A 26,394-nucleotide genomic window follows, 5' to 3' on the forward strand; every position below is an offset into this window, starting at 1 on the left:
TAATTTTTATTAATGTGTTTGTTTTGATATTACCCAAATTTCTGCCACTTTCTCTTTCCCCTTCCAGTGAGACATATTGTTTTCTATGGAAATAAAAAGAATAAGAAGAGGAAAAAGTTACCAAAACCAATCAATAAATCCAAAAGATCTGAAAATATTTGAATTATTCCACATCTATGGACTCTACCTTTGCAAAGTAGTTTCTTCACAAGTATCTTTTTTAGAGTCATGATTATTTTCCTCATTATTTTGAACTATCTTGTTAGGTTTTTATAATTTTTCTGTCACCTTATCCTCTATATCAGATATTGGTATTTAAACTCTAATTATCTTTAGGCTGGTCTTTTTTTTTTCTTCTTTTCTTTCACTCCTAACTTTTACAAGAGAAAATGGCCAAGTGTCCCATGGCATGATGTTTCTTATTTCATATGAATGGTGAAACCCAAACTACCATTTATCTTTGTTTTTCTTATGTTTTACTTATGCATTTACTTATGCATTGCTCAATTTAGTTTGAACTTCATTTTGTTTTTTATTTTAACCCATCTAGAGAGTAGCAATATGGATTTTATCCATTTTTTCCCTAATACTTTATCCATTTATTTGCACAAGGCAAGGATATCACATTTAAAATATATACAGTAGAGTTAATAATTATAACTGGTCTAAAATTGTGAATCTTTCATTTTCTATCTTCATTTTCTGCCTTTGGAAATGTTTATTATTTTTTTTTATTGGCTTCCATTGTGCATTACTTAGCCAGACTCCCAAGTTGATAAGATTACAAATACATCCATGTCTTTCAGGGTTGCAGTGGCCAATAAATTTACCATCAAATGGCCAACATTTTTGTGATGAATTTATACTTATTTATCTAAGTTATTTTGTAGATAACAGACTTAGTCTATTGTTTAGGATATTTACTTAGAATTCTTTTCATCATGATAGAACTTGAGAAGTGTTACTTCTTTTGTTTTAGATTTCACAAACCCAGGGACACTTCCATACCTGGAGAACCTCCTGGAACAGGGGTTGTGAGATAAATATATATTACTTTAATAAATATTTTTGATTTCTGACATTGGAACTTAACGAATATAATATAAGGAAATATATTCATTTCAGAGAGGAAAATTAATCTCTATAGCTCTGCACCTTTAAAAGTACTACTTTAATCATATACTTTGTTTCCCACATCAATTCAGATATTAAAAACTATCAAGATAATAAAAAAAAGTATTTGAACTGGCAATGTACGATAATTTATTTCAGATCTATTAGAGAAATTGTATTCCTCAATGAAAATTAAGTAATTTCAAATGAAATTATACAGGTTTATCACATGAACAATATACCACATGGATTTTCATTTAATATTCATTGATACTAATTAATAATAATAAAATTTCTTTTTTTTTTGTTTTTTTTTGGTAAGGCAAATGGGGTTAAGTGACTTGCCCAAGGCCACACAGCTAGGTAATTATTATGTGTCTGAGGCCAGATTTGAACTCAGGTACTCTTGACTCCAGGGCCAGTGCTCTATCCACTGCAACACCTAGCTGCCCCAATAATAATAAAATTTCAATTAATAATATAATAATAATAATGTAGTTGTGATTTTCTTTTGTGAAGTGTGTATGTATGTATATACCTCCATATATTTTTAAATTGCTTCAGAATTTTTAGTGTTCTCATTCAAATAAAAAATTTAAAAGGTCTTTTTAAATGACAACTAGAATATAAAAATTAACAATAGAGAATTATGACAGAAATATGTGGAATTAAATTAATTCAAAATTATGGTTCCTTTCAAAGTCACAATATATCATTGACAATATGAATATTAAACCCTTAATATTAGGAAATACAGATTATGAATTAATTACTCAAGTTTAAGGAATTGTAACCATTTTCCAGTTCATTGCTACAGCAGAGAAGAAAAATTAGCAATTCATCTATTTTTCTTTAAATACTATATGTATATTTTCTATGAACATATCAGTTTTTAACATTTTAAAAAAATTCAATTTTTTGGCAAGCAAGCAAGACTACCATATTTAAATTGCAATATGAAAAGTTTAATTCTTTAATAAGGTATTAAGAATATTTGTTAAAGTGGTCTGTTTTATTTGCAGTTTGTATATAAAAATTAGTAAATATATGATTTAGCTGAAATATTGAGTAGTTAAATAAAGAATTTTTCAATATAATTTATTAAATTGATAGTTTCCATTTTATAGTCTGGAATAACTTTACAGTACAATGACATTTCTAGGAGGAAATATTTCCTAGTATTTAGCAAAATCAAAATGGAAAGTCTTCTGGAAATTGAACCCATATTTCTTTTTTTTTTCCTACTTTATTCAACCTTAGAATATTTATATTATCATTTAAAATGGTTACTTTAATTTTTTAGCAAGCCATTTTTTTGCAGATGATCCCTTCTTTTACAGATCTGCCTATGACATTTTTTACTTCTTTAACATTACTACAATAGTCATGTTGTAAATGTAAACATACCCCCTCCCCCAAAGAAAGAGAAACCTCAAGAAAAATAAAGGGGGAGGAAAAAGTATGCTTTAGTTTGTATTCAGATACCATCAACTCCGTCTTTTGGATGAATAGTATTCTTTATCATAAGTCCATCAGAAAAATTGCTTAATATTTTTTCCCACAGTTGCTATTGCTAACTGTATTTCCCTCCATCCTATTCTCTCCACCCCCATTTATTCTCTACTTTCTCCTTTCTTCTTGTTCCTCCTCAAAAGTGTGTAGCAAGCCATTTTTAAACTTAAAAATGTATTCTACCTTTTCCCTTTACAGTTGTAAAGTAATGTGTTTTAAAGGTTAAGAGATCTTTTAGATCAAATGCAGAAAGTTTTAAAGTATTTGTAAGATAGTGTCTCATTTCTTTGTGGACAAATTATATTTTCATGATGTGGAAAAATATTAGAATATATTAGTACATTAACATTAAAGTCTCTTAGACTGTTAAGACCTTAGCCTTTTACCTCTTTGTGGTGCAATTAGTTCCTCCTCTTTATAATTATCGTTACCATTATAATTGCTCCTAACAGTAGTAATAATATTAAACCAAATATAGATAGAATTGAAAGAGAAACTATTTTATTTTCCCTTTAAAAAACAAAGTAGAAAACAAGATTTATTTGGATGAAGACTAAATTATTGTCTGCTTGATTATAGTTTGATGATAGCCTTTCTCAGCTTGCTTATGTTGCTTTTTTTGTCCCCTGGAAGTTACGAATTCGAGACCTTGAAGGAGCCTTGCAAGTTGAAAAAGCAAACCAAGCAGAAGCTGTGGCTGATTTGGAAATGTTCAAGAATGAGTTCAAAGAAGTAGAAAGTGCATATGAGCGAGAAAAACATAATTCACAAGAATCCTTTGCAAAACTAAAAATGTAAGTTATTTTACTGTAATATTTTCTAAATGATGTCAAGGCTCTTTTCCTGATCATGACTTTCAGGTATTCCAATAATTTTTAAATCTGTTTTTCATATCAGTTGTTTTTCAATGAGATGTTTCACATTTTCTTCTAATTTTTCATTCTTTTGGTTTTGAAGTATTGAGTCCTGATTTCTTGTAAATTCAGCAATCTCCCTGAGTTCTATTCTTTGTCTGAAGGATTTGTTTTCCTCAAAGAACTTTCTTATCTCCTTTTCCATCTGGCCAATTCTGCTTTTTAAAGCATTCTTCTCCTCAATAACTTTTTGAATTGTTTTATCCATTTGACCTAAGCTGGGCTTTAGCATGCTATATTTTCTTCAGCAATTTTTTGGATTTCCTTGAGCAAGCTTCTGACTTCATTTTCATGTTTTTCCTGCATCTCTCTCATTTCTTTTCCCAGTTTTTTTTCTAACTCCCTCATTTGATTTTCAAAGTCTTTTTTGAGCTCTGTCATAGCCTGAGCCCAATTTCTGTTTTTCTTGGAGTCTTTAGATGCAGGAGCTTGTGCTTCCTCATCTTCAGACTGAGTGTTTTGATCTTTCTTGGGCTCATAGCCAAAATATTTCTCAATGGTGTTCCTCTTGTTTCTCTGCTTGTTCATCTTACCAGCCTAAGCCTATTTTTGGGGTGCTTCCTGAGCTTTTGGGACATTCCCACAAGGATCTCAGTGTGTGAGGCTCTGTCCTCCTTCCTGGTCTGTGAATGACCATATGCGCCCCCCTCTGCCATGGGGCTGAGGGGGGGCCTGCTGTTCTATTGGGGAGCCTAGACTGTGATCAGGATCTGAATGTGATCAGAACCCCAGCATCCTGTTCCAGGGGCAGAGAAGAGAGCTTGGCAGTCTCTCTCTTCACTCCCCTCCCTAGGTTCAATGGGCTCATGCCCTGGGGGCTCCTGCTTACTGGCTCTGCCTGCTTCTGTTTCCTGGATCTGGGCTGCCTTCGCCACGCTGCTTGTTGTGTGCCCTGAGGGCTGGGCTTCATGTGCTCACTCAGGCGGGGGTCCCCCACTGTTCCCCCAAGTTGTGCCTGGTGCTCCCCCCCCCTGCTGTGAGCTGGGGCTCCCAGTGCCCTGGGGTTGCCTCTGGGAGGCTGAAGTTGTTTCCCTCTGGCGGGCCACCCCAACCCCAGGAAGCAGAGCTTTTTTGCTCTTTTCCAGGTTACCTTGAGTAGAACTGCTTCACTGGGTCCCTCTGTGGGTTATGTCTCTCTAAAATTTAGAGTCCTTAGTTTCTAAGTTTTACAAGAGAGCACCTAAGAGATGATCCTTTCTTGTTGCCATCTTGGCCCCACCCCCTGACTTCCATAATTCTTAAGAAAAATAATTCTCATTTTTTATTTCCTGATATTAAGATTCCTAATATGATAAATATTATGGTAGTATTGTTATCTTTAAGCAAATTGATTGTTAACCATGTGTCATTTCATTAAAACTTTTCAAGGCCTTATTTCGAAACTAAAACCTTTTTCTTATTCTTTGTCTTCTTTATAATGTTTAAAATTATTGACTACTCTCTACTTTTTTGGATACCGTTTCCTCATTTGTGCCACATGACACTGTTTTCTCCTTGCTTTTTCTCTTACTTGTTTGTGATTTCTTTGTCTGCTTTGATGCTTTTCTTCTTAACCTCCATGGCTATTTTTCAAGGATTCTTCACTCTATTTTCTTTCTGACAATTAAAAAATTGTCTACTATCTGAATTTGGGAAAGATAGATCTTTGTATTCTCTTCTAAATTTTTGGTCATATAATTAAAAATTATTTAGATTTATCCAAATTTTAGATTTCATCTTTTTTGGAATTTATAGTCTGGTCTCATGCCTTTTTCTACCAAATTCCTATACTGTTTTCAGTTGCTAGGTGGCTTAGTGGATAGAGTGCTGGGTTTAGAGTCTGGAAGACCAGAGTTCAAGTTTGACCTTGGATCCTTCTTAGCTCTGTTGCTTTGGCAAGGCACTTAACCTCATTTGTCTGTTTTTCTCATTTGTAAAATGAGGACTACTACTAGCAATTGTATCTCTTAGGCCTAAATTGCAGTGAGCATCCAATGATATTGTTTTTTTAAAAGCACTAGTAATGGGCGGGGCTAAGTGGTGTAGTGGATAAAGCACCGGTCCCGGAGTCTGGAGTACCTAGGGTCAAATCCCGTCTCAGACACTTAGGAATTACCTAGATGTGTGGCCTTGGGCAAGCCACTTAACCCCATTTGCCTTGCAAAAACCTAAAAAAAAAAGCACTAGTAACTCTTATTATGATTATATTATTATTATTATCATGTAGTTTTTCAATGAGATATTTCATGTTTTCTTCTAGTTTTTCATTCTTTTGGTATTGTATTATTGTCTCTTGATGCCTTGCAAAGTCATCAGATTCCTTTAGCCCCATTCTACATTTGACGGAGTTGTTTTCTTCAGAGAGGTTTTTTGGTCTCCTTTTCCATGTGGCCAATTCTGCTTTGTAAGGTATTCTTTTCCTCATTAACTTTTTGGACAACTTTGCCCTTTTGGCCTAAATTGGTTTTTAACATGTTATTTTCTTCAGCATTTTTTTAGGGAAATCTCCTTGACTAAGCTGCTGACTTGATTGTCATATTTTTCCTGCATTTCTCTCATTTCTCTTCCCAATTTTTCCTCTACCTCTCTTACTTAATTTTCAAAATCTTTTTTGAGCTCTGCCATAGCCTGAGCCCAATTTCTATTATTCTTGGAGGCTTTGGATATAGAAGCTTGTACTGTATGTTTTGATCCTCCATGGGAACAAAGTATGTCTATGGTCAGGTTCCCCTTTTTTTTCTGTTTACTCATTTCCCTAGCCTGTGCCCTGGTTTTGGTGTTCTTCTTGAGCTTTTGAGTATTATTGGGACAGCCCCGCAATGACCTCAGTTACTTCAGGGTCTTCTGAGAGGCTTTGACTGCTTTCCTGGTCTGTGCTTGGGTCTATGGATGACCAAAAGCACACTTCTCTGCCCTGGAACTGTGAGGAGGGTCCCTTTTCTATGACAATGGGCGGGGGGGGGGGGGCTCCCAGACTGCGACCAGGGTCTGAATATGGACAAAGCTCCAGAGTCCTGTCCCAGGGACAGAGGAGAGACCTCAACAGTCTCCCCCCACTCCCTTACCTTCCTTGGGCTGAGCACTTTGAGCTAGGTGGGCTCCCTGCTGGGCAGCTCTGTGACCCTGCTTCCATTTCCTGGGATCTGAGGGTTGCAGCTACACTGACAGCTGTGGCTGGCTTCCACTCACTGTGGCCGAGGTTTCCCTGCTAATCTTCCAAGTTGTGCTTGGTGTTCCTGGGGTTGGCAGGTCAGGAAACTGCTTCTGCTGCCAGGAGCTGGTGTTCCCAGGGACCCAGGTTCCCTGGGATTGTTCCCAAAAGGCTGGTGCTCCTTTGTGCAGCTGGTCCTGGCTGCGCTGCTATGCAGCTGCCTCCTCCAACCCATGGAACAGAGCCTTCCCATGATCTTCCAGGTTACCTTGGGCTGTAGAATTGCCTCACTGGATCTTTCTGTGGGTTCTGTCTCTCAAAAATTTAGAGTCATAATTTTAAGGTTTTTGGAATATTTTGGAGAGAGCTTCTAGGAAAGGCTGTTCTCATGGTGCCATCTTGGCTCTGCCTCCTATCACATAGTTTTTCAATGATTTTACTTAAATGTATTTTTTAAAAGATTTTATTTATTTTAAGTTTTACAATTTCCCCCTAATCTTGCTCCCCCCCCCCCACAGAAGGCAATTTGCCAGTCTTTACATTGTTTCCATGGTATACATTGATCTAAATTGAATGTGATAAGAAAGAAATCATATCCTTAAGGAAGAAACATAAAGTTAAGGAGGTAGTAAGATCAGAAATAAGATATCAGTCCCCCCCCCCCCCAAATTAAAGGTAATGGTTCTTGGTCTTTGTTCAAACTCCACAGTTCTTTCTGTGGATACAGATGGTATTCTCCATCATAGACAGCCCCAAATTGCCCCTGATTATTGCACTGATGGAGTGAGCAAGTCCATTAAGGTTGATCCTCACTCCCATGTTGCTGTTAGAGTGTACAATGGTTCCCTCATTGGTTCTGCTCATCTCACTCAGCATCAGTTTATGCAAATCCCTCCAGGCTTCCCTGATTTCCCATCCCTCCTGGTTTCTAATAGAACAATAGAGTTCCATGACATACATATAACACAGTTTGTTAAGTCATTCCCCAATTGAAGGACATTAAATGTATTTTCTGGTGAGTTGCACTCTTTGTTTTATGGAACATTATTCTGTTGTATGCATTTGATTTTTAATATTGCTTACCTAATAATAATCTGTTTTCCTGATCAACTTTTCTTTGGCTCTGTCAGCTTATCACTATAGTTACAATCACTATTGAATGTACATTATAATCTGTTCCACTTACGTGACTCTTGTTCCTACTATCCTATCAGCCTCCTTTAGGGTTCAGCATGAACTCTGAACATAATGTATAATGCCAGTGTAGCATGGGGGGCTGTCTGTTGTTATCCTTTACTAGCTCCCCTCTGTTTATATCTATGGATCTTATCTTTTCTATAACTTTTTTTGATCAAATTGTTACTATTATGCCACAGAGCTCATTTCAGAGATTTGTTGTTTACTATCAGAAGAATGTTGATGTTAAAAAGTTGGATTATTTTTTCAGGAAGAAACTTGGAGTCATTGTAAGTCATTGTAAGTACTTCAGATACAATTTAGCTCACTTTTTTCTTCCTTTTTTTTCTTTGCTCTGCTCATTGCTCATCTGCATTGTCTGTTCAAGCATGGATTGTTGGTCCAACTCAACGAACTTTTAAATTCTAGACCAGGAATTGGCAAACTATGGCTCCTGCCTGCTGCCTTTTTGTATGGCCTGTTACCTAAAAGTCTTTTTATATTTTAAATACAAAAGCCTTTCTTAGTTCATGGACTGTGCAGAAACAGATGGTGGTCAATGTTTGAACTTAAGACTAAAATTTGCTCACCCTCTTGTCTAACTGACAAGGATTCTTTTTTTTTAAATTAATCTTTATTAAAGATATTATTTGAGTTTTACCATTCCCCCTCCAATCTTGCTTCCCCCCCCCCCCCCCATGGAAAGCGCTCTGTCAGTCTTTACTTTGTTTCTATGTTGTACCTTGATCCAAATTGGGTGTGATGAGAGAGAAATCATATCCTTAATGACAAGGATTCTTAAATTGATTTTTTTCTGTATGAATTTTTGTTTGAATTCTTTCAAGTAGTTCACTATTTTTAGGCCATTTTAATTTTGCATTGAATATCCTTCTTGAAATTGGCAATAGATTGTGAACATACCTATGCTTATTTTATGCCGTGCTTGTTATTAATATTTAAAAATTGAAGAAATTTATTCCTTTTGCTATTATCAAGGAATTTTGTATTATTTATACAAAATATACATGGCAGACATCTTGTTGAAGGAGCTTTTATGACTTGTTTTTGCTCTTTTGGAACTGAGTTCAATTCCGGCCCCAGACACTTAATAATTGACTAGCTGTATGACCTTGGGTAAATCACTTAACCCCATTCATTGCCTTAAATAAATCTAAAGAAAATTTGAAGGTAATAGTGTTTGGTCTTTGTTTAGACTCCATGGTTCTTTCTCTAGATATAGATGGTATTCTCTGTTGTAGATGCCCCCCAAGTTGTCTCTGATTATTGCACTGATGGAGTAAGTCCATTAAGGTTGATCATCAACCCCACCTTGCTTTTGCAGTGTGTGATGTTCTTCTGGTTCTGCTTATCTTGCACAACATCAATTCATGCATATCTTTCCAGGCTTCTCTAATATCCTATCCTTCTTGGTTTCTAACAGAGCAATAATGTTCCATCACATACATATACCACAACTTATTAAGCCATTCTTCAGTTGATGGACATTAACTCAGTTTCCAATTCATTGCCAACACAAACAGGGCTGCTATGAATACTTTTGTACAAGTGATGTTTTTTTCCCTTTTTCATGATCTCTTCAGGATATAGACCCAGTAGTGGTATTGCTGGATCAAATTGCTGCATTTTTATTGCCCTTTGGGCTTAATTCCAAATTGATCTCCAGAAAGGCTGGATGAGTTCACAGCTCCACCAACAATTTATTAGTGTCGCAGATTTCCCACATCCCTTCCAACATTGATCTTTGTCCATTCTGGTCATATTGGCCAGTTCAAGAGGTGTGAAGTGGTACCTCAGAGATGCTTTAATTTGCATTTCTTTATTAAGTAATGATTTGGAGCAATTTTTCTTATGACTATGGAAAGCTTTGATTTCCTTATCTGCAAATTGCCTTTGCATATCCTTTGACCATTTGTCAACTGAGTAATGGCTTGCTTTTTTTATAAATTTGACTCAGTTCTCTATGTAGTTTAGAGATGAGTCCTTTGTCATAAACAGTAGTTATAAAAATTGTTTCCCAATTTACTGCATTTCTTTTGATCTTGTTTACAGTGGTTTTGTCTGTGCAAAAGCCTTTTAATTTAATGTAATAGAAATTATCTAATTTGTTTTTAATGATGTTCTCCATCTCTTCCTTGGTCACAAACTGCTTCCCTTTCCATAGATTTGACAGGTAAACTATTCCTTGTTCTCCTAGTTTGCTTATAACATTGTCTTTTATGTATAAATCCTGCACCCATTTTGGTATTATCTTGGTATGGGGTGTGAGATGTTCTAATACAGTTTTCTGCCATACTAACTTCCAGTTTTTCCCAACAGTTTTCATTGAAGAGAGAATTCCTTTTATAAAAAAATATTTATTTATTTATTTAAAATTTTACAATTTCCCCCCTATTCATGCTTCCCCCCCCCCCCACAGAAGGCAGTCTGTTAGTCTTTACATTGTTTCCATGGTATACAGTGTTCTAAATTGAATGTGATGAGAGAGAAATCGTTTCCTTAAGGAAGAAAAATGAAGTATAAGAGACAGCAAAATTATATGATGAGATAACTTTTTTTTTTGTTTTTTTGAATTAAAGGTCTTTGGTCCTTGTTCAAACTCCACAATTCTTTTTCTGGGTACAGATCGTATTCTCCATTGCAGATACCCCCAAATTGTGCCTGATTGTTGCACTGATGGAATTAGCAAGTCCATTAAGTTTGATCATCACCCCCATGTTGCTTTTAGGGTCTACAGTGTTCTTTGGGTTCTGCTCATCTTTCTCAGCGTCACTTCATGTAAATCTGAAGAGAGAACTCTTATCCCAGAAGCTGGACTCTTTGGATTTATCAAACAGCAGATTACTATAATCATTTCCTCTTGTCTCTTTTGGACCTATTCTATTCCACAGATCTACCACTCTATTTCTTAGCCAATAAGAGACAGTTTTGATTTCTGATGCTTTATAAATTAATTTTAGATCTGCTAAAGTGAAGCCATCTTCTTTTGCAGTTTTTTTCATTAAATCCCTTGATATTCTCCACATTTTATTTCTCCATATGAATTTAGTTACAATTTGTCCCAGCTCATTAAAGTTAATTTTTTGGAAGTTTGTTTAGTAAGGCACTAAATAAGTAGTTAAATATTTGCTCCGTCTATCCATGAGTAGTTGATTATTTGTCCAGTTATTTAGATTTGATTTTATTTGTGTGAAAAGTATTTTTAATATTGTTTTAATAGAGTTTTGGAGTCTGCCTTGGCAGGTAGTATTTTATTTTGTCTGAAGTTATTTTAAATGTTATTTCTCTTTCTAGCTCTTGCTGCTGTATCTTACTAGTAATATATAGAAATGCTGAGCATTTATATGGATTTATTTTATAACCTGTCACTTTGCTGAAGTTGCTAATTGTTTCTAGAAGAATTTTTTTTTTTTGGCTAGGCAATGGGGTTAAGTGGCTTGCCCAAGGCCACACAGTTAGTTAATTATTAAGTGTCTGAGGCTGGATTTGAACTTGGGTACTCCTGACTCCAGGGTCAGTGCTCTATCCACTGTGCCACCTAGCTGCTCACAACTCATATTTTTATAAATATTCATCCATTTCACTTAGGTTATCATATTTATTGGCATACAGTTGGGCAAAATAGTTACAAATTATTACTTTTATTGCCTCCTCCTTTTCATTTATGATACTAGTAATTTGGTTTTCTTCTTTCATTTTTTTAAAATCAAATTAACCAAGGTTTATCTGTTTTATTGTTTTTTTCATAAAATAAACTCTTGGTTTTATTTATTAGTTCAACAGTTTTCTTGCTTTTGATTTTATTAATCTACTTTAATTTTTATTATTTCTAATTTGGTATTTAATGGGGGTTTTAAATTTTTTCTTTCTCTAATTTTTTTAGTTGCATATTTAGTTCTTTGATTTCTTTTTTCCCCTATTTTATTCCTATAAGCATTTAAAGATATAATATATCCCCTAAAAACTGCCTTGGCTGTATCCCATAAGTTTTGATATGTTGTCTGTCATTGTCTAGGATGAAGTCATTAATTCCATCTATAATTTATTGTTTGATCCATTCATTCTTTAAAATGAGGTTATTTAGTTTCCACTTAGTTTTTGGTCTGTCTATGGCTCATTATTGCATGTGATTTTTATTGCATTATGGTCTGAGAAGGAAGTATGTACTATTAGTGCCTTTCTGCATTTGATTATGAGGTTTTTATGCCCTAGTACATGATCAGTTTTTATGTAAGTGCCATGTCCTGAAGAACAAAAAAGTATATTTCTTAATATCCCCACTCAGTCTTCTCCAATGGTGTATCATGTCTAGGTTTATCTGATTCTGAGAGAGGGAGTTCGAGGTCTCCCACCAGTAGAGTTGTGCTGTTTATATCTTCCTGTAACTCATTCAGCTTCTCCTCTCAGAATCTGGATGCTATACCACTTGGTACATACATATTTAGTACAGAAATTGCTTTATTGTCTATGGTACCTTTTTGGAGGCTACAGTTTTCTTTTTTTATCTCTTTTAATTGCATTTACTTTTGCAACTACTTTGTTCGAGATAAGCAATCCCCTGCCTTTTTCACTTCAGTTGAAGCATAATATATTCTGCTCCACACTTTTACTTTTACTCTAAATGTATCTCTCTGCTTCAAATGAGTTTCTTGTAAGAGTATATTGTAGGATTCTGGTTTTCAGTCTACATTGCTATTCATTTACATTTTATGGGAAAATTCATCCCATTAACATTCAAAATTATAATTATTAACTCTTTATTGCCCTCCATATTATCTTCCCTCTGTATTTTTGCCTTTTTTTCACCTTATCCATATTCCCCAGTATTTTGCATCCAAATAACACCTCCTTCAATGTGTTTGCACCCTTATATTCACTCCTCCCTCCTTTCTTTCCTCCTTTTCTTTGTCCCTTCTTCTTTCCCTTCCTTCTGGCAATTCCTCTTTTCCTCCCTCCCTCCCTTTCCTCTCTTTATACTTGAAAGGTAAGATTAGTTTCTTAACTTAAGAGTGCATATATGTTAATCCTTCTTTCAGCCAAATTTGATGAGAGTAAGATTCAGGCAGTTCTCACCTCCTCCCTTCTTCCCCTCTATTGCAATAGTACCTTTGTACTTTGTACCTTTTTTGTACCTTCTTTATATAATGTACTTTACCCCATTCAGTCTCCTCCATCTTCTTGTATCTTTACTGTCCCCCCTTTTTAAGGAGATATTGTTTTTAAATCATTCTGTCAGAGTCACAGACAAGTCATGATTGCCCATTCTAGCTAAGTATATTCTTTTAAATAGAGTTACAATTCTCAAGTTATGAGAATCTTTCTCCTAGGTGGGGATATAGCTAGTTTTATCTTATTGTATAAGAGTTCTTTTTCTTTTCCCTTTTTTAATTTTTCATCTATCTCTTGAGTCTCTTGTTTGAAGACCACATTTTCTATTTAACTCTGGTCTTTTCATCAGGAAAAGTTGGAAGTTTCCTATGTCATTAAATGTCCATCTTTTCCTCTGGAAGTGAAGGCTTCATTTTGCTGTATAGTGAATTCTTGTCCACATTCCAAGATCCCTTGCTCTTCAGAATATCATGTTCCAGGCCCTTCAGTCCCTTAATTTTGATGCAGCCAGGTTCTGTGTAATCCTCACCATGGTTCCTAGGTATTCAAATTGTTTTTATTTCTGGCTGCTTGCAGGATTTTCTCTTTTCTCTGATAGTTCTGGAATTTGGCCACAGTATTCCTCGGTGCTTTCATTTTGGAATCCTTTTAGGAGAGGAATCATTGTATTTTTTCAATAACTATTTTGCCACCTGGTTCCATGGCTGTTTTTCATTACTATATTCTGAAGTATTGAGCCCAAGCTTTTTTTTTTTTTATCCTCAATGTTTTTTGGAAGCCCAATGATTCTTATGTTATCTTTCCTGGAGCTGTTCTCTATGTCAGTTGTTTTGCTGATAAGGTATTTTACATTTTCTTTTGTTTTTTCATTTTTTTTTTGTTTTTTTTGTTTAACAGTCTTCTTGTCCACAGATTTCAATATTTTTTTTAAATGAAGAATTTTCTTCATTTACCTTTTGAAACTCCTTTCCTAATTGGCCATTCCTTTTTTTGAAGGAATTTTGAAGAAGTTGTGGTTTTGAGAGAATTAATTTTCTTTTTGCACTTGTTCAATTGTATTTTCATTTTTTTTGTTGCAAGATGATAATTTTCTCTCACAAAGTGATAATTTTCTCTTGTGTTTCTTTTCCTAATTTTTCCAATTGATTTTTAAACTCCTTCCTGATCTCTTCTAAGAAGTCTTTCTGGGCTGGAGATAATTCATATTCTCTTAGAAGTTCTAGATTTCTCTGATTTAGGATCTTTGTCTTCAAGGCAGCTTTCAGTGACCCCCCCCCCCCCACATATACCTTTTCTGATGGATTTTCTTCATTTTCCTAAGATCTTGTGTTAGGGTGGAGAGGCTGGTTCACAGACCTTTGGTGTTAGAATCTCTAGAGGCTTTGTTCACTGGGCATAGTAACTCCAAGTGGACGGGCCAATAAGAGATGCTAGAGACTTTCTCTGGACTGGCTGTGACCTTATGACCTGATTTGTGGACCACTCTCTAGGCTTGGGGGGGGGGTTGAAGCAGGATCTGGATTATCTGGAAATATGTGGACTGTACCCTTGGGCTATATATTTACTTTCCTTAATGCTCATTTAGCACTGAAGGAGATCAGATGCCTGCACCTGAGCCTGAGGGCCTGTGGGGGGGGGCTGTTACTATGTTTGTTCTTGGAAGAGTCACTTTCTCCCACAAGGATGGGGGGGGCAGGATTCAGCTGGAAATACGGTGACTCAACTGACAATATGGTCTTGGTACTGGTCTTCCAGACCAGCCGAGCTGACTGGATCCAACCACACTCTGGAACTCTCCTGTAACTCTCCTGCTTGAAAGACACACAGGGCTGTTCTCAGGTTAGTCCCGTACCTTATTCCGCCACTGCTGCACTGGCTCTCTGACACCAGCCCAGCCATACTCTCCTGAGACAGATGGTAGATGTTCTTCTCGTAGGTTCTTTTCAGGGTTTTGTCGATCCAAATTCTGTTAAGCAGCTTGATTCATGTTATTTCTGAGGGGATGCAAGGAGAGCTTAGGACAGTGCCTGGCTTTTCTCCTCCATCTTGGCCAGAAGTCTCCAATATGTGGTTTTTCTAAGATAGTTTACGGCATCAGGGATCCATGTTCATGGTTTATTGGTTCCTTTTCTTTTTGAGTTTCACACCATTGATTTAACATTTTGAGATTATGAAATTACAATTCAAATACAGTGATTTTAAAATCCCCAAATTATTTTATTTTCATTTTATTTTTATTTTTTTAGTTTTAGTTTTTTCAAGGCAATGTGTTTTGCCCAAGGCCACACAGCTAGGTAATTATTAAGTGTCTGAGGTCAGATTTGAACTCAGGTACTCCTGACTCCAGGGCTAGTGCTCTATCTGCTTCGCCACCTAGCCACCCTAAAATCCCAAAAATATTAAAGAAGAGTTTGCTGTAGAAGTGTTGACTGATCTTTTCCACTTTTTTCAACTTTCATTTTCATTTTTAAATGTTTTGGGTAATGATCTCAGTTGGTTGTCATATAAAGTCTCATTGCAAATTCATTTTTGTTACTGTCTTATCATGCAATACATCAGCATAAACTTAAACTAACCTTCTTTGAAAGATTTTACAGATGAGTTCATATTCTATATTGAAGTTTCAAATGCTTGAAAGCAATAATTAAACATTTTGTTTTTCCCAAGACTCTTTTGTCTTCCTTATACTGTTGATTACTCTATACTTTTTTTAGGGTTTTTTTTTTGGCAAGGCAAATGGGGTTAATTGACTTGCCCAAGGTCACACAGCTAGATAATTATTAAGCATCTGAGACTGGATTTGAACTCAGGTACTCCTGATTCCAGGGTCGATGCTCTATCCACTGTGTCACCTAGCTGCACCTGCTCTATACTTCTTGAATGAACAGAGGAAATAATGAGTATTTATATCAGTTTATTTCCTTTTATTCAGTTTAACAACTTCTTAAGTTGTTATAAACATATTCAAAATAATATCACGCTAGTGCTATTTTAAGTGCGTTGATGTATTTTCTTTTCCTTTTCTTTTTTTAGTTTCTTGTTGATATTGAACATTGCTTTAATTTGAAAATGGGTCCCAAAACAATCATATATTATTTCTTCTGTGTTAAGAGAAATTCAGTGTGTGTGTGTTTGTGTGTGTGTGTTTGTGTGTGTGTGTGTGTGTGTGTGTGTGTGTATGTGTAGTATTATTCATTGCTCACCATTCCCAGGACCTTTTGAAACTGTTTAGTATGATATTTCATCAAGAGACTTTGGTATAGTCTAGATGCCTTTTTTTTAAATTTCTTAATCCTAAGTCATATTTTCCAATTTTTTTTTGGCACCTTATCATTATGCTTTTCTATTGGTGGCAAAAGCATTAAAATATATTTTGATTTGATTTGGAAGCTTTATTGAGTTCTTCATAGAATGTCTACCCTTTCTTATTTTTGAAAGTTGAATTTGGTGCACAAGCTACACTTAAATAGTAGTTCTTTTTGTTCAACCTTATCCTAAATACTGAAGTATATTTTTATATGATTTTTTTTCATTTAGGCACATAAAACTAATCTTTACAATTTTTCGATTTGTCTCTCTGTGGAGAACCTTTAGGCCATCCTTAAATTTAGTTGCAACTTTCATATATTGTTTCATTTGCTGTGAAAATGGTGTTACTGGGGTCCTATACTTAAAATAGTATGATGGAATTTTTCATTTGATTTTTATGGCTTGGTCTTTGAAAACCCAGGGTCATCTCTGCCATCAGAGTAGTATATTTATGGCAAATTTTTAGATAATTTTGATAATGCCTTATACTCTAATCTGAAAAATATTTTGAACTGTTGTTTCCCTTTTCCTTAGTTCATTGTTTCTCTTCCTTTACTTTTTCCATATAAATTTAGTTCTTATTTTTTTCTAGTTTTATAAAGTTTCCTATTGGAACTTTATTTTCTGTTGTGTTAAATTTGAATTAATTAGGCTAGAATAGTATGGAAGCCCAGCCAAGAACATTGAATACTCTTCCATTTATTGCTATTCTTTTATTTATAATAAAATCTTTTAGATGCATTTCTAAATTCTTTTTGTGTCTTGTCAAATTATAATGATATTATTAAGTATTTTAGTTCAGTTGTTCTTTTAAAACCTATATATTACCTTAATTTTTATTTTTAAATAAGATTCCATTGATGTCTTTGGTTTTTTCATATAATACTAGTTTTCTTTAATATTCTTTCTTTTCTCCCTCTTGGAGAGTCACCTCATATAATAAATAGTATTTTTTTAAAGACAAAATTTTGGAAAAAAATCAATGCAACTGATCATTATATAGAAAAAACTTATAATTTGTAATTTGCAAAATCTTTGGTCTTTTCATCTCTGTGATGGGATGGGTTGGAAGTATCTTCTAATATCTCTTCATTTTAGCCGTGCTTGTAAACTAAATTTTGAAAAATACATTTTTGATTGTATGTACATGACTGTGGATTTGGTTCTTTCTGTTTACATTATGGAGGTAATTGTAAATTTTTTTTTCTTGCCTCTACAAACTTCATTTTGTATTAATTCATATAGGTCTATCCATGGTTCTTGGTATTCCTCACATTTATTATTTCTTACAGCACAGTAATATTCCATTGCATTCACACATCCTGATTTCTTTTAGCATTCCCCAATTGATGGGTATCTACTTCATTTCCAATCCTTTCTATTAAAAAAATACTGCTTAATTTGATGTATATTGGGACTTTCTTCTTACCAGTGGTTTCCTTGATACACTTATTTTCCTTGATATACAATTCATTTTCCCATAAACCACTCTTGCTTATTATCCTATATTGCCATCAAAACAAGAGTTTCAGAAGAAAAAGACAGTTTTGGGGAAGTTAGCATCTATTTAAGGTTATGCTGTCACAAATGGAATTTATATTTCTTGATCAGGAATGTGAGAGACAAGAATGGGATAATTTAAGTTCTAATTCTCAGAGGTTTTCATCTCTGCTTTCAACTGCTTTCTTACCTTGAAGATTTCCCAGCCTTCTCTTCCCATTGAAGAGTTCTTATCTGGAAATCTCCATTTGAAGAATTGCCTGTACCAAGTTTACTTGTTTTCACTAAGTGAAATGTAAGCTCTTTGAGTGTGGGGGCCATGTTTCTTTTTGCTTATCTTTATATTCCAATTTTGCAGCACAGTCTTTGGTATCTATCTGCCTATTTAATGTACTGACTGGAGATAGAAGAACAATTTTCATGTCATCTTGGTGAAGTAGTTAAATCTCTGGACATTATATGTTAACAGATAATGAAGAATGCCTTCAGGGTTCTAGATTTCTGATCTGGTGACCCAAGGCTGGAAAGAATAGACTTAGTTGATCTCTAATAAATCAACCAGGATATTAAATTGAAAAAGAAGCATATAAAGCTGCTCATCTGTAGTCCTCATATAATTTATGCAGTCTATAGTATAGCTTTTACAGTTATAGTATATAAAGGAGAACATAGAGTTGCCAGTATTTCATAGAAAGCAGAATTGCAAAAAGAGACCAGTAATCAACTGTGAACTAGTTATAAAAACACAGAGTGTGTGTGAAACAATTAAAATGAAATAGAGATTGTAAAATAAGGTTTATTTAACTTCACCTGTATTATATGATTGATCCATGACTTTGAAATGGTTTAAATTATTCAAAAGAAGAACGTTATATAAAATGGGGTGGAGTTGGAGTACAGTTGCTTTGAATATCCAAAAGGTATACTCATGTCAGGTAACACAAGGACCAGCTAAGGTAAAGAATATTTGTATAAAGATCAATGGAAGCAGAAATGGAAGTAATATTGTATTGGAATATGTTGCGTACCACCTGGACAATAAGAGGAAATAGATGAACAGTTCGAGAAATAGATCAAAAAGCAGGCTTGGAAGCCTAATAGAGAAGGGCGATTTTAATTATCTAGACATCTGCTGGAGCTTCCTTTCTGCCAAACTGGATAACTAAGTTTCATGACTTCACATGATCCTATTACACCCTTTATAAAGCAGAAGGAACCAACAATCAGACATTCTATTCTAGTTAATATCTTGGGAAGGAATGACAGTGTTCTGTTACAGCTAGTAAAAGACAAGTAGTGGAAATTTGGGTATATTCTGGTATGCTAGTGGGGATGAAAGCATGAATAGGATCCCATGGCCCAAATTTTGGCAGAGGAAGTCAGCTCTGGGTAGTGATAATCCCTCAAGAATAGCATTCTGTAGCTATAAGGAATAGAATTTCTTGTGATCAGGAAATAAATGGGAGTTGTATGGTGGCACAAGTGACCTAAAACTCAACTTGTTTAGCTGAATTTAATGGAAATAGGAGACATCTTGTGAGAATAGTGTTAGAAATGTAAAGAAAACTAGGCATGAGTAAAACTTTTAAAATTTTTTTTTCAGGAAAAGAGAAAATGTATGATTGTTACCCAGGGTGGGAAGGATGGTAAATACTGAGGGATGGAAAGCAAAGCTATGCTATTCCTATTTTCCCCCTCTCTTTTTTCTGCCAATGAGAATGATCTTTTGACTTTAGAGGAAGACATATTTATGTTAACTAAGAGGATAGTGAAGAAATAGAGCACTTAGCTGCTCTTGATCACTTTAAGTCCCCTGGACCAATTGAACCACATTCTTATATACTGAACAATTTGACAATTTTAAGTGCTAAACCACTGCCAGTTGTCTTTTTGATATAGTAAAGTATGGTCCTGATTTTCAAATAGAGAATAAGACTGTAGGCTTGACTTTGATTAGTGGAAAAGTTCCGGGATTAATAGGATAGTGATAGAACATCTAAAAAGGGAGTGGTTGGAAAGATTTAATACAAGTTCTTCTAGAATAAGTTATTCTAAATTAATGTTATTTCTTTTGCTTTTATTTTGGATCTTGTTTCTAAACTTCTGGTAGATGATGGGAAGATTATAGATGAAACTTAAAAGTCTTTCATTACTATTCTTGTGGACATGATGGATATATACAGGTGAGATGATAATACAAGTAGTTGGATTTAAAATTGATTGAATGACCAGATCCAAGGAATACTTATTGTTTTTATATCAGCTTATAAACACATCTTCTTCAGTGGAGTACTTCATGCTATTATATTCATGGCTTTGTTCCAGTTAACATTGTTAGCAGTTACTTGACCTCATAGGTATTGTTATATTTAACAAATTTGGAGGAATCACAAAAATGGATAGTGTTGTTAATTCCAAAGATGAGTGTCAAAATTGAAAAAAAGATTTTGATAGGTCAGAACCCTGGGATGAATTAAATAAGATAAATTTTAATAAGTACAAATCTTAGACTTGGCTTAAAAATATCAGTTTTATACTTTCAGGATTAGGGAGGCATGGATAAATAGCAATTTGTATGAAAAAGAATTTGGCATTTAGTAATCTATAATCTCATGACCCATTTGCCAATTTATGTTTGGCAGCCAAGTGAAGAGAGGCATAGTATACACTATATGAGAATTTGTAGTTCCACTGCACCTTTCCCTTCTCAGACCACATTTGGAGTATTGTGTTCAGTCTGGGCAAAGAAAAATCTTCAAACTAATAAATTTTAAATTGTTTTGAGTAGGGTAATCAGGATTTGAAGAGATTTAAGGTTATACCTTACAAATACAGACAGGAAGTGGTAGAAGAGAAGTCTTGGCAGCACTGTCATATCCTTGTCTATGGATTAGATTTATTTTGACTGACTCCAGAAGTTTATCTAGAACCAATAAATTAAAGTTGTAAAATTGTAAATTTAGGTCTGATGTCAGGGAAATTAAAAAAAAAGCAATTAGAACTATCAAAAAGTGGAATAGGTTGCTTTGGGAGTTAGTGAGTTCCTCTAGCTGCAGGGTTTTAAGCAAAGGTTGGTTGATCATTTCACATGTAGATTGTAGCTGGCATTGTTCATGTACAGGTTGAATTATATAACCCCTGAAGATCTTTGCAGTGCCAACATTTTATAATTTTCTTGTTTCTGTTGTTTTTGTTGTTGTTTTTGCAAGGCGATGGAGTTTAAGTGACTTGCTCAAGGTCACACAGCTAAGTAATTAAGTGTCTGAGGTCTATTTTGAACTCAGGTCCTCCTGACTTCAGGGCTGGTGCTCTATTCACTGTGCTATCTAGCTGCTCCCCCTGTGATTCTCTTAAAAAAGCAATTAAAATGATATAATATCATAACTAATAGTATATCTAACTTTTAACTTTCAATCTTACCATTTCCTAAATGAAAGGAAATAACTAAGTATTAACATTAGACAGCATTGATTAGGATCAGTGCTTCTAATGCCACTTGGAGAAGAAGCTACTTACATCATTGAAGAACTATGGTGGGAAGCTGCAGAATCAGATCTTTGAGGAGATTATCATGTAGTACAATGAAGTCTTTAAGGACAGGCTTGAGTTTAGTCTAGGACTTGACTGCATGTGGAATGATACTTAGAAAAGACAATATGACCAAAGCCAGAAGTATCACCAGGCAATTGGCATCATTGCACTAGGTGTTTTGCTCTTATGTGGTGGTATGTATTTTCTCCCCTCCCCCACCCCTTAGAAGACCAGCTGATTTACCCAATTTGAACTGCCATCCCAAAGCTGCTAGTAGGCATCCCTTCTCCTAGGACCTCTGTATAATTATGGCTGGTCAATGGATTCACTTCACTGAGACCCCTTTATGAGAGCAGCAGCAAGGGTGGTGTGTGCTTATTCCCACCTGTACACTATTTGAGTTGTAGACATTGTCTTCTATTACTCCCTTACTTTTCCCTAACTGAAAACATTGTCTTGGATAGGCTAACTTCTTATCACATATTTGTTGATTATAACAGTTGGTATTTATCATATTCAACAAATAAGCCACTGAAAAACTTCTCTATTCTGTGAAATTAATTGAATTGTGTGTAGCCTTAGAGCCAGTCTCTGCAAACACTTCATCACATTTTTAATGTGAATGTTGGAGATGATTTAGCTCCTCTAATAATCGATACTTCTCATGTTTAATGACTAGTAAATAACTTCCCTTTTGGTCTTTTAGTCTTTGTGCTTTCTGCCTAAACCCTTTATGCCTGCTACCTCCCCCCATGCTCTCATTCCTATCCAGGCCTTATCCTTCTCTACCTTCCTTTTCCAACATACAATCTAGGTATCCTTTCTTCTTTTGAACTCCCCTTCATTTTAGAACATTTCTCATCTTTTGGTGCTTAGTGAAACCTAGATTTCTTCTCAGACTAACATACCTGCAAGGCTAACTATTCTTCGCATACACCCTCTGACATATAGTTCCAGGAGGATATATGAATTAGCATAGTCCTTATTCCCTACTGTCCCTTTCAAATTCTGTTCTTTGTTTCCTCCACTTATTATCCAACTCTTCTTTAAAGTTCATTCCAATCTATCTAGGTATTGTCATTATCATTTATTGAATTGCTAGTCATTCATTTTCTCTTAATATGTTCAAGTATCCAGTTGACAATCTTTACTCCGTCTCTCTCCATATTGAACACATGGCCTCTGTTTCTAGACTACTCCAAGAGTATTAGAGATCACCCCTCTCGCCCATCCCCCTATTTCAGTTGAATTTATTTCATATGACAGAATTTTTAATTATGACTCTAGTTTAATTTCAAGAAAAACTGTCAGGTTTTATTAAAAATGTGGAAAGTTGATCCAATTAGTGATTATCTTCTTTTTTTTTTTTTTTTGCAAGGCAATGGGTTAAGTGACTTGCTGAAGGTCACACAGCTAGGTAATTATTAAGTGTCTTAGGTCAGATTTGAACTCAGGTCCTCCTGACTCCAGAGCCAGTGCATTGTCCACTATGTATGCCACCTAGCTGCCCCCCCAATCAGTGATTATCTAAATAGGGACAAGAAAATATATGTGATTGAAGTAAAAACTGCTGAATATTTAAAGAATACATTGAATGTGAAGATCATGGACCACAAATTATGTAAAATTTCAGTTTTTTGAAAGATACATGGAAGTATAAAACTGAGGGAAAGCAATGAAGAGAACCAAGAACTGGGCCCACTTTTGGGTAATGGAGAAATCTTAGAAAGCCATCTATTTCAATGTAGAAAATGAAGAGAATTATCCTTAAAGGACTCATTCTACTGAGTCTACCTTTAGAAACAGTTTGCAGAAATTTCAAAGATGTTGATTTTGATAAGGAAATTGAAATGCTGATGAACAAAGCTTTAGATTCAGTTACTGACTTCTTCTGTAAAAGCACTCAACTAAGTATCCATGAAATATTCTGCTCCTTCTATCTTTCCTTTCCCTTAAGTTAATGTGGATATTCATCTAGGATTTACTGAAAAAATGAGGGGATCCACAATTGAAGTTTCTCTTTAACATGTTATGAGAAATTGAAGCTGTATTGGTTGGCCCTCGTTCCAAATTGCAATTGATCTTCATTATTAGCAGATTTTTGTATTTGAGAATTTGCCTACTTGCTTAAATTTGTAATTCCCCCCCTCCCAAAAGAAATCAATATTCATATTCAAATTCAAATTCAGTATTCAAATCAATATTCATTCATTGTGATCACTTAAAGACATGTGCATTAAATTGAAAAATTTGAGGTGCTTGACATACTTGTTCCTAGCTGAGGATGAACAAGGCAATGCTTTTTTTGCAACTCTCATACTATAAACAAATGTCCTTTTATTTCTGTTTAGTTCTATATTTTTTTCACATTTTGAGGGTGACTTTTGTTGTTTAAAATGTTTTAGTCATCAGGCCTGATCCTGAGTGTTTTTTGGGGATCCTCAGTGCAAGAAGGTTTGAATGTGCCTTAAAGAGAAAATGAATACATTAGATATGCTTCTTTCAGGCAGGAGTGATAATGCTTTTGTCTGTAAGTTCAATGTATACAAATTGACAGTATAGTACATCCAGGAAAAGAAAGAGTAAATTTGCCAATCTATGTGTGAAGTTACTCTAGAAAGTTAGGATCCTGTAATTTCTCCTAGGAGAATTGGCTAAGTATTGTTAATTCAGTGTTTTTGGCAACTTTATAAACATACCAGCTATGAATGATGAGAATCAACTATATTGCAATGGAAGGCATGGTTCAGAGGGTAAAATATTGGGATGTGTAAGGAGATACACATGAAGTGCTACTAAAGTAGGAATTATAAGTATTCAAGTTGATAATACTGCATCATTTCTCTTAGCTTCAAATATTTTGCCGGGAGAATTTTGCCAGAGTAACTATCAAATCCTGGGTATTTGATCATTGGAGAATGTACTCATTTTTTATGTATTTTGATTCTATATTAAAATTGCTGGACGATAGCCAAAAAGAAGTCTTCTTAGAATTTCTTAGAGCTTATTTTAGAGAAAAGAATTACTGTCTTCCTTCCTGTCTGTTCCTTTGTACAGCTTCACTGCCTGCCTGAAATACACTTTTTCTTAACTTCTAACTCTCTAAATCCTTAGATTCCTTCAAGACTTATCTCAGATACAACCTCCTATAATAGCAAGTGTTTTCTGACACTCTTAGAAGTTCATATGTTATCTCTGTTTTCAAATTATATTGTATTTATTTATTTGTGTAAATGTGCTCTTCCAATAGAAAGAATGTAAACTTCTTGAGTGAAGGAAATATTTTAAATTTTTTTATTTGTTTATATGGTGCTTATCATAATACCTTAGACATAATAGATCCTTTTTTGGACATTACTAATAGATTCTTAGTAAATATTTGGTAAGTAAATTGTAGTTTCATCTGGAATCAGTGTTTACTATTATATTTGACCTGCAGTCTGTATTTTATCTGGTCTTCCTTGAACATACTCCTGTACTCTAGTTTCTGTTTCCAACTTGAAACTTTCAAATTCTTGCCCTGGGCTTTCTTACTGGTTCAGGATGGATTCAGACTGCCACCTTTCTCCTCAGCCATCTTCATGTAGCCTGACTGAAAAAAATGATAAAATCAGTGGTATCAACAGGTTTTTTTCTTGACCACCAATCCTTTGTATACATTGTCTTCCCCGAGTTTTTAAGCTCTTTGATGGCATGAATTGTCTTGATGCCTAGTGCCCAGCACAGTGCCCAACACATAGTGCTTAATGTGTCTTTTTTTTCATTAAATTTATCTTTGCCATATTATTTTTTATTCAAAACTTAAGAATCACCAAATCAGATAAACTTTTATATATGTGTGTGTATTTATATATATAAATATATATACACATACATACACACACATATATATATATATTTATATATAGATACATATATATACATACACACACATATAATCTCAGAATTGGAGAGACCTATACTTGAAACTGTTACTCTATTATGTAGAGAGCTTGCTTTTCTTTTTAGGGATGTAGTAAATTTAACCTGTAAATCTCAAAGTATCCTGATTGTTTGTTAATTCTTTTGGTCTTTCTTCTGGGAAAGAGAGGAGACACTTTAACCCTGATCTTCCTACTCCAGTTCACCTGCCTCTTCTAGCTGAACAAAAAGAATATCAAACTATAATAATAAAAGTACATCACTGAGCAAAACAAATTCTCATGTTGACCGTAGTGCAAAATATATGTCTCATTGCATCTTGAGTCCATACCATTCTCCTGGGAGGAGGATAGCATTGTTCATCATTGGTCCTCTGTAATTGTGATTGGTTACTACATTAATCAGCATTCTTAAATCTTTCAGAATTGTCTTTTACAGTATTTGTGTTCTTGTAGAAATTGTTTTCCTGGTTTTCTTCACTTCCCAGTACATTTTTTTCATGTCTTCCTTGATAGATCTCTTCTGTCATTTCTTATAGCATAATAATCTTCTCTGACATTCATATATCACCGTTATTTAGCTATTCCCCACTTATTGCATACCAGCTCAGTTTCCAGTTCTCAGTCACCACAAAACAAGCACAAAGTGTCCTAATTATAAGTATTTTTGAGCTTACATATCCTTTTTCTCTTTATCTGATCTCTTTAGCATATTGTCCTAATATAAAAATGTTCTCTCTATGAACTAAAGGACATCCACATTTTAGTGACTTTTGGGGGAGCAAAGTTCCAAATTGTTTTACAGAATGGTTGGATTAATTCATTGCTCCAGCAATGTATTAATTTGTCTGTTTTCCCACAGCCCCTCTAATATTTGTCATTTTCTTTTCCAACCTAATGGTTATGAGGTAGAATCTCTGAGTTTGCATATCTCTGATTATTTGTAATTTGAAACACTAAAAAATAAGGTTATTGATAGCTTAGATTTCTTCCCCCCCCAAATAGCCTTTTAATATCATTCAACAACTTATCTATGTGGGAATGGTTCTTTTTCTTATACATTTGATTCAGCTCCTTATATATCTCGAAAATGAGAGAGCCTTGTTAGAGAAAGTTGCTGCAAAGCTTTCTTCCATTTATCTTTTTCCCTTCTATTTTTGAC

At 34.6% G+C, this 26,394-nt stretch overlaps 1 protein-coding gene across 6 annotated transcripts in view; it reads left to right on the forward strand.

Annotated features, from left to right (window-relative positions):
- The window catches only part of CCDC171 (coiled-coil domain containing 171), a 459,446-nt gene that overhangs the window by 126,113 nt on the left and 306,939 nt on the right, over window positions 1-26,394 (forward strand). For all 6 annotated transcript variants that reach the window (XM_074197551.1, XM_074197553.1, XM_074197549.1 and 3 more), the window contains one exon: window positions 3,259-3,419. In XM_074197551.1, coding sequence (XP_074053652.1) covers window positions 3,259-3,419 — 161 coding nt within the window. The remainder of the gene's footprint in view (window positions 1-3,258; window positions 3,420-26,394) is intronic.

Source organism: Macrotis lagotis, chromosome 8 (genome assembly GCF_037893015.1).
Source record: "Macrotis lagotis isolate mMagLag1 chromosome 8, bilby.v1.9.chrom.fasta, whole genome shotgun sequence".
Classification (NCBI taxonomy): Eukaryota; Metazoa; Chordata; class Mammalia; order Peramelemorphia; family Peramelidae; genus Macrotis; species Macrotis lagotis.